Source organism: Dicentrarchus labrax, unplaced genomic scaffold, assembly GCF_905237075.1.
Source record: "Dicentrarchus labrax unplaced genomic scaffold, dlabrax2021, whole genome shotgun sequence".
NCBI lineage: Eukaryota > Metazoa > Chordata > Actinopteri > Moronidae > Dicentrarchus > Dicentrarchus labrax.
The window spans coordinates 10,063,586-10,078,480 of NW_026136707.1; the positions used below are offsets into that span (position 1 = coordinate 10,063,586).

The 14,895-nt window shown below is 40.4% G+C and overlaps 2 protein-coding genes across 4 annotated transcripts; one reads left to right on the forward strand and one right to left on the reverse strand.

Moving 5' to 3' along the window:
• The first annotated feature begins 780 nt into the window (after positions 1-780).
• On the forward strand, positions 781-6,542 carry styk1b (serine/threonine/tyrosine kinase 1b). The gene is made up of 10 exons (XM_051406121.1): positions 781-1,266; positions 2,165-2,220; positions 2,404-2,574; positions 3,075-3,407; positions 3,560-3,741; positions 3,908-3,982; positions 4,693-4,901; positions 5,092-5,132; positions 5,477-5,573; positions 5,681-6,542. Exons 2-10 carry the CDS (start codon positions 2,166-2,168, stop codon positions 5,871-5,873), a joined length of 1,356 nt encoding a protein of 451 aa, XP_051262081.1. The 5' UTR covers positions 781-1,266; position 2,165; the 3' UTR covers positions 5,874-6,542.
• Positions 6,535-13,458, reverse strand: phc1 (polyhomeotic homolog 1). 3 transcript variants are annotated; one of them, XM_051406028.1, is made up of 14 exons: positions 13,342-13,458; positions 12,354-12,475; positions 12,141-12,251; positions 11,964-12,038; positions 11,725-11,868; positions 11,240-11,485; positions 10,343-11,092; positions 10,090-10,225; positions 9,828-10,003; positions 9,639-9,702; positions 9,446-9,533; positions 8,976-9,147; positions 8,356-8,593; positions 6,535-8,258 (listed from the first exon to the last, which is right to left on the reverse strand). In XM_051406028.1, the coding sequence occupies exons 2-14, from the start codon at positions 12,468-12,470 to the stop codon at positions 8,107-8,109; spliced, it is 2,469 nt and encodes an 822-aa protein (XP_051261988.1). In that variant the 5' UTR covers positions 12,471-12,475; positions 13,342-13,458; the 3' UTR covers positions 6,535-8,106. The 3 variants fall into 3 exon arrangements, with proteins under 3 accessions (XP_051261988.1, XP_051261986.1, XP_051261987.1); XM_051406026.1 differs by lacking the exon at positions 13,342-13,458 and adding an exon at positions 12,666-13,317; XM_051406027.1 differs by lacking the exon at positions 13,342-13,458 and adding an exon at positions 12,666-13,316 and having other exon boundaries at positions 11,973-12,038.
• Positions 13,459-14,895: the final 1,437 nt, after the last annotated feature.

Below are 14,895 nucleotides of genomic sequence, written 5' to 3' on the forward strand. Positions count from 1 at the left end.
GTTGGATAAAACCCTTGTTATTATATCAATTTGAAAACACTTAAATGTTCTAATTTCAACAAACAGTGCACTGTACTTCGGTACAAGTTTGAGGTGATTGCATGCAATGTCCATTTCAGAGGGAAATATTATACATTTTATTTCACTACATTTGTTTGACACCTATAATTAAACTTGTTTATTTTTAGAATTATATTTTTAACACACTGTAAGCTAAGGAAATGCAGTATTATATATTCAATTAGTTCTCGATCTTTTTGTCTTGTGATCTCTTAGAAATAATCAGTGTCTAGTTGGGGCCCCTCATCAAAATGAATACAAATCTGTGCAGCAAAACTGCACCTCAACCAGCTGCATCAGTAAAATATTACTTATGTATTAAGGCATCAGTATTAACAACAAATAATTTGATAAATAATTAAATTATCAATTAAGAAATTAAGAAAAAATTTTAATGCAGGACTTTTATTTGTATTTGAGTAATTTTACATTGTTGAATTGGTACTTTTGTTTAAGTAAAGGTTTAAGGACTTCTTCCACCACTGCAATAATGTATTATCTTAACTGACAGTATATCATTTATATTTGTTTCAAAAAATATTTTAATATGTTTAATGCCTGTACCTGGAAAGAAATTCAGTTTCTTATTGTGGAAAGAAATTCAGTTCATTATTGTTGAGTAAATACTCCAGAGACTGCAAATCTTGTCTTTCGAGTTCCAGTGGAATGAAGGCCAAACAACAAAAGGACTAAAAATGACAAGGAGCAGCAGGACCAGTTTCCCTAGACAAAGAGGAGAAGGCACGGCCAGAGGTAGCTGACATATGTCGACTTAAGAGAAGAAACTAAATGCAGAATGTTGTAGAGCAAACTCAAAGAGAGGCAGAGTGAGACCGGATTGCCGTAAACCTGATGTCAGTGCGATGCATCACATCTTAATCTGAGAAGGAGAGAGACAGGAAGGAGGAAGAAGGAAGAGGTAAATAAGAGAGAAGACGGACGAGGTGTAGGTGAGGAGGGTGGAGTTAAGAAAACACTGAAGGTGGACAAACAGAGAGCAGCACATTGATCCCCTGAGTCTGACAAATCACCAGAGAAAAACAAAGACAATGAAGATCTGAGCAGCAAGGCTGAACCCGGACTCCACATTCAGCTGGGAGGATGTGTGAAAAGTGTCTGACTGTGTGAAGGAGGGAAACATGAGCCTGAAATAACAGGATCAAACATTTTCTTTGGGCTATAGGACACAAACTGAAGGGAGCTGAGGTAAAGATTTTAAACACTAAATGTGTTTTCTATCATACTGTTATATATTGTTAATGTAGCTCTGAGGTAGAGAGAGATAATGTTAATGCATGATGTTAATTTAATAAAAAACTGTCACTCTGCTAGTCTTTCTGTTATGAACATGACACCGAATCTGGTGCTGTTTTTTCCACTTATGTTTGGCCTTTGGGTGTGTAGTTACACTAGCATTTATGCTTCAAAAAATGTAGATGAACAGGTTTAGAGATCTTGGATGTGACGTAAAAGGAGGATAATATGGATGAAGAGCTTCCCTGTGTGGCTGCAGTGACAGTTCTATTACTATTATACACTGCATTTAAAGCAACTTTAAATTCAGATATTCCTCAATTAAAGATGATACATTTTTTTCTATACATGCAGCTTTGGTGAAGGGTTTATCTTATGTCTTCAACTAGGTCATATAATTACATCACCTTAAAATTGAGCATTTAAAAGTCTGTGTAAGTCCTAAATGATCATATGTTGTGTTACAGTGAGGTGTCAGAGTTATTACTGAGAGTTTGGCATACCTCAGAGACAGTGATACAACATCTGAAGTTCCTGGTCTCAGTTACACGTTTCTCAGACACCTTCTCATACTGGATACCTTGTAAAGAGTCGTGTTACTATTACAGATTCAGTCCAAGACTCGATGCGTTTCAGGGGACTGCCACTGTCACTTTATCTGTTGTTTTTATTCTCTACACCTACTTGTGTATCCACAACAAACACTTACACGTTTTTTGTAAAAATTCCCTGGAGCTAATACACAACAACTGTAAACATGTGGAAATACTGCAATCCGACTGAAGGTTAGACTGTGTGAAGAGTGTGTTTGCAACATTTCTATAATCTCATCTCTCTTTACATGCAACAGGATGTCTTCATTATCAGAAGCAGACTTCCGCTGCAATCACGGAGATACAATTTGTGGTAAGTTTTACTTTGACCTCTAACTTGGTCTGGTCCATTGGAGGCCTTGAGGTTAAATGTTTTTAAATGCTGTCTGTTGACAGATGAACAGACAGCATAGACAAACAGTGTCTGCCACTTTAAGATCACTGTCCCTCAGACTCGCTGAGTGATTGTAAGTATTGTGTCTGCTCCTGTTTGCAGAGATCCGTGTGTATGAGCAGGAGGTGATCGTTGTGCCAATCTTGCTGCTGTCCAGCTTCCTGGTCACTCTGGTCTTCATTATCCTGCTACGCTATTGTCCGGAGAGAGTCGATCGCATCCGTCCACAGACCACAAAGGCGCCCACCAGGAGAGTGCTGCATGGGATTGATGGTAGGAAACTGGAATAGACACAAGTTTGTTTCAAATGAATGAAATCATATCACAGAAATTAAATTGGATCTACACAACAGTCAGGAAGCTGTTTCTATATGTATATTTACTGTATTTTGCTTTCTGTAAAAGGTGTGCTTAAGATTCTAGGTTCATTTTGCTTAATTTAATGTGTATTGATTTTTGTCTTTGTTTAGCACCTTTTACTTATAAGTCAGATTTATCATGTTGTCAATTTATCAAATCATAAAGCTGCCCAGAACCTAAAGTTCTTTTTTTATTGGGATTTACACGTGTACACTGGTATTTATGGCAGCAAAGAGGTTTTGTCTTGTTCTTTTCATCAGTCAGATCAATAATCTCTCTTCATATCTAAGTTTCAGTTCAGCTGCACAAAGATAAATAGTTCTTTTGACGTATGTACTCTTGTTTGCACTTATCTCTAATGATAATTATTCTTGTTCTCCCTCTCCGTCTCTCCCCTAACTCTCTGTCCACAGCTCCACCAGGTATCAATGTCCTGGAGCATGAAAGCATTGCTCTGGACATGCCCAGTTCCTACTCCACCTTCCACCCCCCGAACACTTACCCCTCCAAAAGCCTCTCCATGTCTGTGGCCACACCTTCTTTCCAACCCAGCCCCCCACCGCAGCCCTTCAAACCCAGTTTCACTCCCATTGTCCAGCCCAGAGAGCTGCCCCGCCAGAGGCTGCCCGAGTCCTTCAACCTGGTCTCCCCTCTGCCTACTTCCTTCTCCCTGCGCTCCGACTCCTCTGTGTCCCTCTACAGGGCACGCATGGAAAACAGGAATGTGGTGCTGCGAGTTCTAAATGGTGAGGAACTTGAATATACTGGAAGTTTGTTTGTGGTTCATGAGAAAAGTGCTTAATTGTCTCATTTGCAGGTCTTTCTCATCTGATTTTCATTACATGGTTTCTGTAACTGCAATGCTCCTTCATCTTCCTCTCATTCTTGCCCTTCTCAGACTCCGCTGATGCCACAGAAAGACACAACTTCCTGGGATTTGCATCCTTCTTGGCCCAGCTGGGACCACATCCCTTCCTGCCAGAGCTTCTTGGTGTGGTCTCACTTCGAGCTCCTCTGGTTACAGTCGTGGAAGAGCTGGAGAACAGAGACATGCTCAGCTTCCTGTGGCGATGCAGACAGGTATATTTTTTACAGAGGATACACTGCTGCAATATGTGTTAACTCACTTCAAACCATGTATTTAAAGAAAGAAAAACACTCATAAAGTGGCAAAGTAATGATTGTGTCATCTTCCAAATGGCAAAATAACTTCTCTTCTTGTTCTTGTTTTGTTTTGTTTTTTCAGGAAAAGGTGGATCCTCCGTGTGAAATGACTGAGAGAAGAATATTCTCCATGGCCAAACAGGTGGCCTCAGCACTGGTTAGTATGCTAATAAATATGTCCTCACCTTTTTTAAAGCACACGTTTGACTTTCTAATCACTGACATACAATAACCCTGTCCTGACCCAATCTCAGCATTGACTTGTTGACTGGGTTTCCTGACAATGATCCAATTTTCTTGTGTTTTTGTATCATTGTCTCATTTCTTTATCCGTCAATATCATTTACATATATAGTTTACACTCATGCTGGCAGCTCTGGGGTCTGTACGTTGGCACAGTGGTACTTTAAACTAAATGCTCTAAGCAGCATTTTAACAGTTAGCAGGTAAAGTTTACCTGGGGTGAAACCCATGCACACATGGGAGAACATGCAAACTCCACACAGAAAGGTGCTTCCCTCACGAGGATTATAAAATGTAGTGTTAAATGATTTAGTAAGAGAAGTTTATTTCAACTCATTCTGTGGGAAACATGAATTTCTGAAACAAGAAAGGGACCATAAATATATTCAGAAATTTGATGGCAATCCATCCAATAGTTTTGAGAAATTTCAATTGGGACTAAAGTGCTTTAATCCATTAATTTACTTAATACAAACATACTGTCTAACACGTACGCTCTAAAATGCAGTTTTAGGAAGAACTTTACATATTTACATCATGTAATCATAGATGACTGACTGAACTGAAATCAATCAGGTGTCTGTGTTTAATCCTGAGATTAATCCTTGTCTTTTGCCCTATCAGGAGTTCCTTCACAGCAAAGATCTTCTCCACGGAAACATTCGTGCCCGTAGCGTACTGGTCACCAAAGAGTTCACAGCCAAGCTTTGGGGCCTGCATGGGGTCTACACAAGGAAGAACCAGGGAGCCACTCAGAAAGATGATCCCAGCATGAAGAAATGGCAGGCACCAGAGCTGTTAGCCAAGAGACCAGCTGGTCAGAGCAGCGACATGTGAGTTTTTCTGTTCCAATGCAGACGTTGCTGCAGCATAAAAAAACAAATGATTTATTAAATATTGCTACTAGCTTATCTGCAGAGAGGCATGAAATGCATGTTGTGTAAGTATATTACGTAAGTATATACACCATTTACTGAATAGAAGACTCTAACCAGTATTTGCCTCTGTGTGTCCCCTTTCTAGCTGGTCCTTTGGCATCTTACTGTATGAAATGGCAACATTGGGTAAGTTTACCTTTAACTTCTGGGAACATAGTTCATGAATAATATAATTTATACTGCGTTATCTATTACTTCAACACAAAATCCCTGGTGGTGTTAGACAATTGTAGGCATTATTGCAATCCCACAAACAGGACTTCTTTATAGCAATATTGAATTTTAATATATGATTTAGTACCTTAATCTGTATTTCTCGATGAGCCAAAAATGTGTCCATCTGGCTTCAGTTTCTCTATTGATTTTGTAGAAAATGTACTTTACATGCTGTATATTGATATTGCAATGTAACAGTACATACAGTATACCTTGATAGAGGATTTCATCCATCTCTATTATTTTCTGTCAAGGTGAAGCTCCGTTTGCAGACATCTCAGTTAATGAGCTTCTGCAGTTTCATCAACGAGGGAAAAATCTGAAAAAACCTTCAAACTGTTCCAACGCGCTGTAAGTATTCGCTGCATTCTGCAGATAACACACAACCAAACCTGAAGCAGAGCTTCTCTCTTTAACAAATGTGCTGTTAAACTCAGACTATTTTCTCTCTCCCTCAGATACGCCATCATTAAGGGTTGTTGCCAGTGGAAGGATCAAGATCGACCCTCTCTGGATGAGGTGAGCCGAAAGCTCCTCTCAGGAGAGAAAAGTGCCTCTGAAAAAGTCCTCAAGGTGTCAGGGACAGTTAACATTGAGCAGTACCTGCAGCAGGCAGGATATGGGGAAACCAACAGCTACACTGTTTTCTGATCAGTGCCCATGCCAGCAAAATAAACTGCACTATTCTCCCCAGTGGTACCCCAAAGGTGCACTTGTACAAAAAAATATCTTTTAGGTGCAATAAAAGTGTTTCAAACTCTGTTTATGAGAACTTTGGGACCCAAAATTGTTTTGTTATGTATTATCTTACTTCAGTAAATGAGGAAAAATGGCATGTAAAATGGGTTGTTTATCTTTGGAAGCCATTCATTTTCATCTAAGACCTCATTTTTGTGTGTCCTTGTCTGTATAGGCTATTCCTATTCCTTTGAGGTTTAGTTGGGGAGATACAAAGGGGAAATTTTCTAGTAGTACACTTTAAGAAATGTAAACTTGACCTATGTACAGCTGCTGCATCATGAACTTGTAGTTGATACTGTCAATATATGATGGTTACAAATCTTGTTTACAATCTGAAGCAAATGTATATTAACAGATGTATTATATGTTATAACCATGTTTTTGTATGATTCTATATTATGCATTATGGAAATGAAGGGTACATAAATGTATTTATGCTATTATAGCGTTCAATATTTTCTCTATGAGCTGTTTACACAAACTCAAATGTGAATGAAAATAGCACAGGTCCTACAATAATCTTTTCCCATTTTCAAGTGGGCATCATGGGGGTAATAAAAGCACACACATGTCCAGTAACAGGTATTGTTTATTGGTAGTACTGCATACATGTACACAGAAAACTTCCACTCAGCCCTTGAGAGACCAAACCATGAGGAATACCTATTTTCAGGTAGTTAAGTTGATTAAAGCTACTAAAACTATATCGTATTCATGAAAAAATAATTTTGATTGTAGTACAAAATGGAAAAGATACAAAACTAAACTTTTAATAACTGGTAAAAGTAACTAAAATAAACCAGGCTTTTTGAGTGTCCTTTGCTCGATGTGATTGGAGCCTGGATTGAACATCTATGATAAAATAACAACTACTAAAAGACTGAAATATTTAAGGGGCAGTTCACATGAAAATTTAAAATACATATTTTTCCTCTTATCTGTAGTACTATTTATCCATCTAGACTGTTTTGGTGTGAGTTGAAGAGTTTTGGAGATATCAGTCAGAGATATCTGCTTTCTCTCAAATATAATGGAACTCAAAGCGCCAAAAGAAACTGCTCACAACAAGATCTGTACATCAACTTGAGTAACTGGGTCATGATTTCTAGAAAGAGATATTGCTGTTGAGTTTTTCAAACTTATTTTTTGGCACCACAAGCCGAGTGCCATCTAGTTCCATTATGTTTGAGAGAAGGCAGACATACTGTACCTACAAAAGTAAGTAACTCTCACTAAAACAATCTAGATCACGGCTGCCTAAAGTGGCGCCCAGGATTTGCCAACAGGTACCATTTGGCATCTTAACAATACAGTCCGATAGGTGCTTTTGGCCTGTGACCCACCATTAAGTTTCAGTTTTGGCCCTCCAAGAGAAAAAACTTTGGCCAACACCTGATCTAGATCTATAAATGGAACTACAGGTGAGAGAGAAAAACATTTATTTTAGATTTTGGGATGAACTGTTTCCTTTAAAGTGAAGTGGACTGTTTTTGACATCACTTCAAATCATATATCACTAAAGTTAAAGCACCCTTTGAAATACAGCAAGAAGGCAACGTTTCTTTTTTTGTTTTGTTTTTTTTACCCAACAGGTAAACTGTCCTAGCTAGAAGATCTAGCACAGATTACTGCAGACTGGCAGATTTGCACAGTTTCACAAGAGAATACATACAAAAGGCCTCTACACAGCGACAGAAAAAAAAACTGACAAACACCACTGACATGGATACTTCAGACTGTCCATGCTCACCACTCACACATAACAGTATACATACATGTTTTTGCACATTCAATGTCCAGAAAGTAAACTGTCCATGTCTCCACATGATTGATGGTGCACCACTGTTTTGTGTTTATTGTCCCCCCAGAGTGGGAAATCAGCACCAGCCACATGCTGGTAAAATATGAAAGTGGCTGGTAGAGATTTCACAATGATTGACTATTGAGTGGCTGGTGAATTTAAATATTTATTTGTCAGTGGCTGGAAGATGTTCACATTTCAAAAAGTTCAGTCAAAAAGTTTCCCACCTTGCCATAGAGCTTAGTTTCTTCTTACTAAAGAGGAGTAAGTCGAGATATTGATTCCAGTGAGAAATCATCAATTAGAAAAGGATCCTGCTGTCCCTCTGAAGCACTGACTGCATCACTCACGCAGGGTGTTGATAGAGGCACAGATCTTGAGAGCTGGACCCAGCTTGATATTCATGGTGGAGATGAGATGGTCCTCTCGCAGAAGCAACAGAGCCTGCCCGTCTATTTCCTGTGACAGGAACTGGGCAGCCAACTCCTCACAGCCTGTACACAAGACCAGAAGATAGAATTAGTACAAAAAGAGAACAGGAGACATGGCAACACTTACAACATAACTGTTATCTCATCACTGAACACCCACCTTGAAGTGAAGAGATAAACCTGCAGACTTCTTCCACACTCCACTGAGCAGGAGTTGCAGAGAGAAAGTTAGCCCCCTCTAGTGGGAGGCTTCCAGGAGCTGAGCTGTCTGACGGAGGAGCGCTGTGCCCAGCTCTTGAGCAGGAGTGTGAAGAGCTTGGGGACAGTGAGGGAGAATCGTCCTCCTCTCCTTCCCCGTCACTGGATACGTCCTCCGAGCGGCTGGACTCAGAGTGACACTATGACCCAAAAGAGTGGAGATTCAGATACAAAAACCAACAATAAATTTTCAGAAAGTAAGCTGTATTTGTTGATAATGTAACCACATGATATAAAGACATAAGGCTAGAAATGTTCTATATTGTTTTTACTATCAACATATTCCATGAAACACACAAAGGAAAACCAAAGTGTGACTCAATACTTTCTTTCTAATGTGTAGTCTTTGAAAAACAATGGATTTCCACATCAGACTTTACATACACTGGTAATACTTGTTAGGATGAATTCATTGTTGGTTTTTATTTTTTAATTTTTATTTTTTTTAAATGGGATTTGTGTCCAACAATTGTTGACAGAAATATTGAATATCACCAGCCTCATCCATAAAACTACTCTTACCTTGACAGCTAGATGTCTGTTTGATATTTTATTACAGGTGTTATTAGAACTGCTCCTGCGAGTGGGGCCCCTTCTCCTGGCAGCGCTCTCACTGGGTGCTGGAGGTGGTGCCAGGCCTGCACCACTTCTCCCTCTGCTTGTCTTGAAGTGTTGGCTGCAGCTTACATTATACCTGTGGATCCAGGAACACAGTTATTATACAGGAAGACATTTCAAAGGTTTTTAATTCTCCTATGTGTATCTATCTTGCAGTTTTTACTTCATGCCAATTTGCACAATGTGCTAATTAGGTTCAATCAGTGGCAACCCCTCGTACAGTCTTGTGTCCTATTGCTTATGTTTATTTAAGCGGGACAACAATAACGATTTGCCGCTTGCCCTGGTCGAATAAAATGTTGCTTCTGGCTGGTAAATGTACGACATTACCAAACTACAAAGAAGCCAAAATGGGAAGCTAAAGTAAATCGTACCTCTTAGCACAAGTATTTGAACAGAACCTCTTTGATCCTCTGAACTGGCTGGCAGGGGCGAGGCTTCCACAGTACTCACACTTTAACACTGAAGAGGAAAGAATAAAACTATGTTACACATTTATGAAATATTGACCGTGCACACAGATTCATGGTATCATTGTTAAAAAATAAGAGTTATTTGAGCACTTACATGGAGGTCCGTTCTCTGAGCGGCCAACCAGGGCAAAATCGCTGTCTTTGAGGAGTCGAGCAACCTGTCATATATATAATACAAGCCTGGTAGTAAGGAGGTGTTTCACACAGAGAAGTGCATAGCCAGTGTATTTCAAATTGTATTTGATTTAAGGTGAAATCTGTGTTATCATGGGGGCAAACTTACGGGGAAGGGCTCAGCTCCCTCCTGGATCACAAAGCCCTCAATGAGGTGGGTGAGGACTTGAGGTTTGACCACTGCCTGGGGAACTGGGGCTCTGTCTTTGTCCCCAAGTCCGACTCTTGACAAGGGCAGAGGCAAGGACAGGGTGGGGGGAGATGAGAAGGCAGCTGCAAGGGGGGCTAGTGAGAAGGAAAATAAAATAATGAGCTTTCAACCCGTATTTCTTATAATGTATGCTTCATTTGGGGACAACAAATTGACATACCTGAGTCCTTTGCAGGGGCAGGGGATAAGGGAGGAGCAGAATCTTTCATGTGTGCAGAGTTTGAAGATTCTGTCACCATCTCATTTGGTGCATCACAGTCAGACTTTCTCTTCAGAGAACCAATGGCAGGCTTTAACTAATGGTATGTAGAAAAAGAGCAGGATAAACTGTTATAATTCCTTGTACACTGATAGTTATCTTTACACCTAAGAGTCAGCATCACAAAGTACATTCTTTCAATGGTTGATCTTACCATAGCACTGTTGTTGGAAACTGCACTGACATTCCCACCGGCTGTACTTTCCTGGGTGGTGTTGCTCCGTACTTGTGCCAGAGCCACAGCCTGTACGTTTCCTGCTAAGCCTTGCCTGGCTCCTACAAGTTGCACAGGGATGTGGGGAGTGTTGTACCCTCCAGTTGTAGCCTGGTTGTTGCTAGGTGGCGCTGGGAGGATGGGAGGTGGGTGTCTAGGGGGTAGCTGCATAGGTAAGCGGTGTCCCTGAGCTGTCTTGGGCTGGATCGGCACAGGACCTTTGTCTACAGTAGTGCTGGCCTGTTGTAGGGGTTGCACCACCAGAGTCTGAGTGTTAACGTTGGCTTTTGGAGTCACTGAGCCAATGGGGTAGCCCTGGGTTGTGGTAGGAACATTTGAGGTGGGCACCAGGATCACAGGGGCAGCAGAGGAGGACAGGAGGAGCTGGGAGAGAGGGAGTGCTGTAGAGGAGGTGGAGGAAGGAGCTACAGAAACAGCAGGAGTAACAGTCATGGCAGCCTGGTTTCCAGTCTTTACAGTCATAGTGTTAGCAGTGGACTGCTGCGCAAAGTTGGGTTTGGCCATTTGTTGTTGCTGTTGTGGTTGCACTTGCTGCTGCTGAGCTGTCTGGGCAAATGTCTGCTGCTGCTGCTGTTGACCGAGAGGAAAGCTGGCAACATCTTTCCTCTCTGGGAGCTCAGACTTGACAGCCACTGCTCTGGGAGCGCAGTGTAGGGCCAGATTCTGCACCTGTATGATAAAGAAAGGAGGTTGTAGTGAAATGCATTTGAGCAAAATAGCAGGTGTGTGCTTGGTGGAGTCAAGTAGTCAAAATATTTAAGACTGTATGACTTGTAGCTAAGACTTTATATTACAGGTAGGTAATGGTCCTCAAACCTGATCATTGTCACACTGGGCACTAGCAGTGGTAGGAGCAACTTCATGCTGCTGCTGCTGCTGTTGTTGTTGTTGTTGCTGTTGCTGCTGCTGTTGTTGTTGTTGTTGTTGTTGTTGTTGTTGCTGCTGCTGTTGCTGCTGCTGCTGCTGCTGCGTCTGGGCAACAGTTGCTACAGTAGCTGTTGCTGTACCACCAGGCATGAAGATGAGCTGAGAGGCAAGGGGAGCCCTGAGAGAGCGGTTGACCTATGGGAGGAGCAAGAAATATGGGTCAACCTTGTAAACAGTATTTTAACAAATTACTCCTTAACTATATGGAATACTTAATAAAACATATTTGTACATGTGTACATCTAAAAAAAAGGAGGATTCCCTGTAGGTGGAGTATAATAAAATAGTTTTTACTTTTGTTACTGCTGTACTTGCACAGACAACTGCAATTATTTCCCAAAAATGGACAATATTCACAATCATTTTTAACTCACCCTAAGATACATTTGTCCCTGTCCTGCAGAGTTTCCACCCAGCAACACTGACTGGTTGAGAGCTGTTGTCGTTGCAGAAGTGGCCGGGCCATGGGGACGGGGGTTGGTCATGGTACCTCCTGCAGATGTGGTGCTTAAGTTGACCTGGGAGGAACCGAAAATTTGACATTTCTATCCAACCTACCTTGTTATTTCCAAACCTAGCTGTGTAATTCATAAAACATTAATAAAATACATACAACACTTACTGTGGTCGGCGCCTGGGACATGCTGTTACTTGGGGTATTGGACTGACGACTAGCTGCAAGTGTGGCCTTGTTTAAAGAGAAATTTTTTAAAAAAAGATTAAAAAGTGTGATGCTTCTGCTTCCCATATTTTTGCACTGACTACATATTCCTGTCATTATTCTGCTTACCTGTTGCACAGCGGCCAAGTTGTGGAGTTGGGCACTGCTGATCTGTTGCTGCAGCATAAGTTGTTGGAAGTACTGAGCTGCATTTGGCTGTCTTTGAAGTGCTTGAAGAGCCTGAACAAACAAACATACACTATTTTAAGACTAATTCAAAAGTCTTTATATCTATGTATTATTAGTCAGTTCACAATTTAAGCACACAAACACTATACACACCTGCACAGCCTGTCTCTCGTATAGAGACATGTGGGCTATCTGGGGTGCACGAGAGTTCCCGCTTGCCTGAGGATTTCCATTAGTAGTGCCTGTGTTTTGGTCTTCACCTGCATCCATGTTTGCTGCTCAAAACACAGAAGACACAAATAGTTGACTGAATGTTAATCTGGTATCCAAAATATATATTTCTATTAATTTATAAACTTCTTAGCTGTAAATATCTCAGCATGAAGACTTGTTGAGCATGCAATACGGCACTCCACACAAAATAATAAAATAAATGCACACATGAAAACTCAAATCACCACTTACTAGCTGACACATAAATCTGTGTCCACTCAGTAGGTTTAACATTTCTAACAGACACTGATAGCATAAACAGGAAGACAGCTTCTGAGGTACCCACTGCAGGAGGACACCCAAAACATTTCCACTACTCGGGATTGTTTTGAGGGTTATTCTTCCACAGGGCCCATAAATCACAGCTTGCTACATCCCTGCACACACAACAGCTTTAATAACACAATGCCACACATAAAATCACGGCGAGCAGCAGCATTGTGGCGTTTTCATGTGCAGGCCAGCTGTCAACATGATAGATGAAGATCCGAGAGAAAAGAACATGGAGGAAAGCTCAAAACACCAAGTGAGAGAGAAGCTAGCCAGCTGTGGCTAACTACAATGGACTTAGTTAGCTAACAGCTCTCTATAAACAACACATTAACGTTTGTAACCGCGTTACGAAGAAAGGCAGAGTGCAGACGTGTTAAATAAGAGCGTAAACGCCGTCAGTCTGGCGCCAACACCAACGTTTAATAACGTTAGTAGAAAAAAGGAGCGCTAAGTTTCAACACAGGCGAGCTAACGGTAACTAGCTGGCTATGCTAACTGCTCACTGCAGGCACAAAGCTAGCAGCTAGCAGCTAGCAGGCTATCACTCATGCAAGAAGTTAACGTTCAGTGTTTCTCGACGTGCTTGTGTGTTTACCTCCCCCTCGGTATTTCTGTCCTTTTCACAGTTAAATGCAATCAAGTTTATATTGCGGTCTTGGTCGTAACCACACACAACGGAAGCCCCTCTCAGGGTTTTTGCCTCCAACAAAACCCCGCCCCTTTAGTGCTCCTCTTCTTCTTCTTCTTCCTCTTCTTCCTCCTCTTCCTCCTCCTCCTCTTCCTCCTCTTCTTCTTCTTCGGTTGTATTAGCACACATAAAGAAAGGTTAATATGAAAAAGCAAAGATTAATGGTTTAATACTCCAATAGCTCTGTTCTAACCAAATCTAACTTACATTGCTATAGTTAACTCAACAAAACAAAATAACAAATCTTTATTTATTTTTTACTTTACTTTACTTTGCATGCATACTTTGGCTTTCAGTCATTGGGGGGGGGTGTCTGTAATTTAATTATTCAGATAATTCATAATAATCATAACATTCCCCATAATCAGCAAATTATGGTGCGTCCCCACTTTTAGTCATTTTGAATAGTCATGTGCCAAAAAAAATAAAATCTGCTTATTAACCCCTTTAAAGTTCACTGATTAACATGTTATATCTCATTTCATTTCAGTTATATCTGTTCAAAAGCCAAAGTCTGCATGCTTAAAATAAGATAGAGAGATAAACTGAGCTAAACTGAACAGCTGCTGGCTCCAGCTTCAAACAGGAGAATGTTATTGATCTTCTCATTTAACTCTCAGCAAGAAAGAGAATAAGCATATTTCTGAAAATGTTGAATGGTTGCTTTGTATGGAGCTAGAGCCCGGAGACAATACATTTAGTGTCAATACAAGATGTGGTTTTCTCGAAAGTTCAAAAAGGTAAAGCTACATTTGTTTGTTTAATCCATACACACAGAGACATGTAAAGACAGGGTTGGTTTGTCTTTTTAAGGAGAGTTGTATCATCTATCTATTGGACTAGCTTTAAAGGACCAGTGTGGTTTTAAAAATCTATTAAAACCTTTTTTAATGAATACAGTTTTAATATGCATTTAGTTAAAAGGTGTGAGTTTACATTGTCTAAGACAGCCACACCTTCATCATTACAAATTCCGGGAAGAAAATATGATATCAATCCTGGATTTGTGTGTCAAACGTTCATACGCACAGTCTGTAAATGCAAGAGTCTTCTCAGTAGTTTTGCAGTTTACCAATAAAAGGTTTATGAAATAGTCCTCTGGCTCTTGGTGATGACTGTAATGATATGTTGAACAGTACATGCTGGGGCTCAGTAGGTGGCAGTAGAGGACAGTGAGGATGCAATTTGGAGAGGAGTTTAGTAATGTCAAAAGTTTTAAATCTATTGAAATATGTGCCCCTGAAATCCAGAGTTTTATATGTATTCTCAGAGGTGAGGGAAGCCTGTTAGGGACAGTACTCTGGCAAAGCTACCAGAATAAATTAAAGTTTTCTAAACCACATGACAACTAATTTCACAGCATAATTTCAGCTCTTCCTCACATCAGCAGGATCTATTTTAACCTCCAAGCCCTTACAACCATACAAGTATTATATTTATTTACATTTAACAGAGGATGCT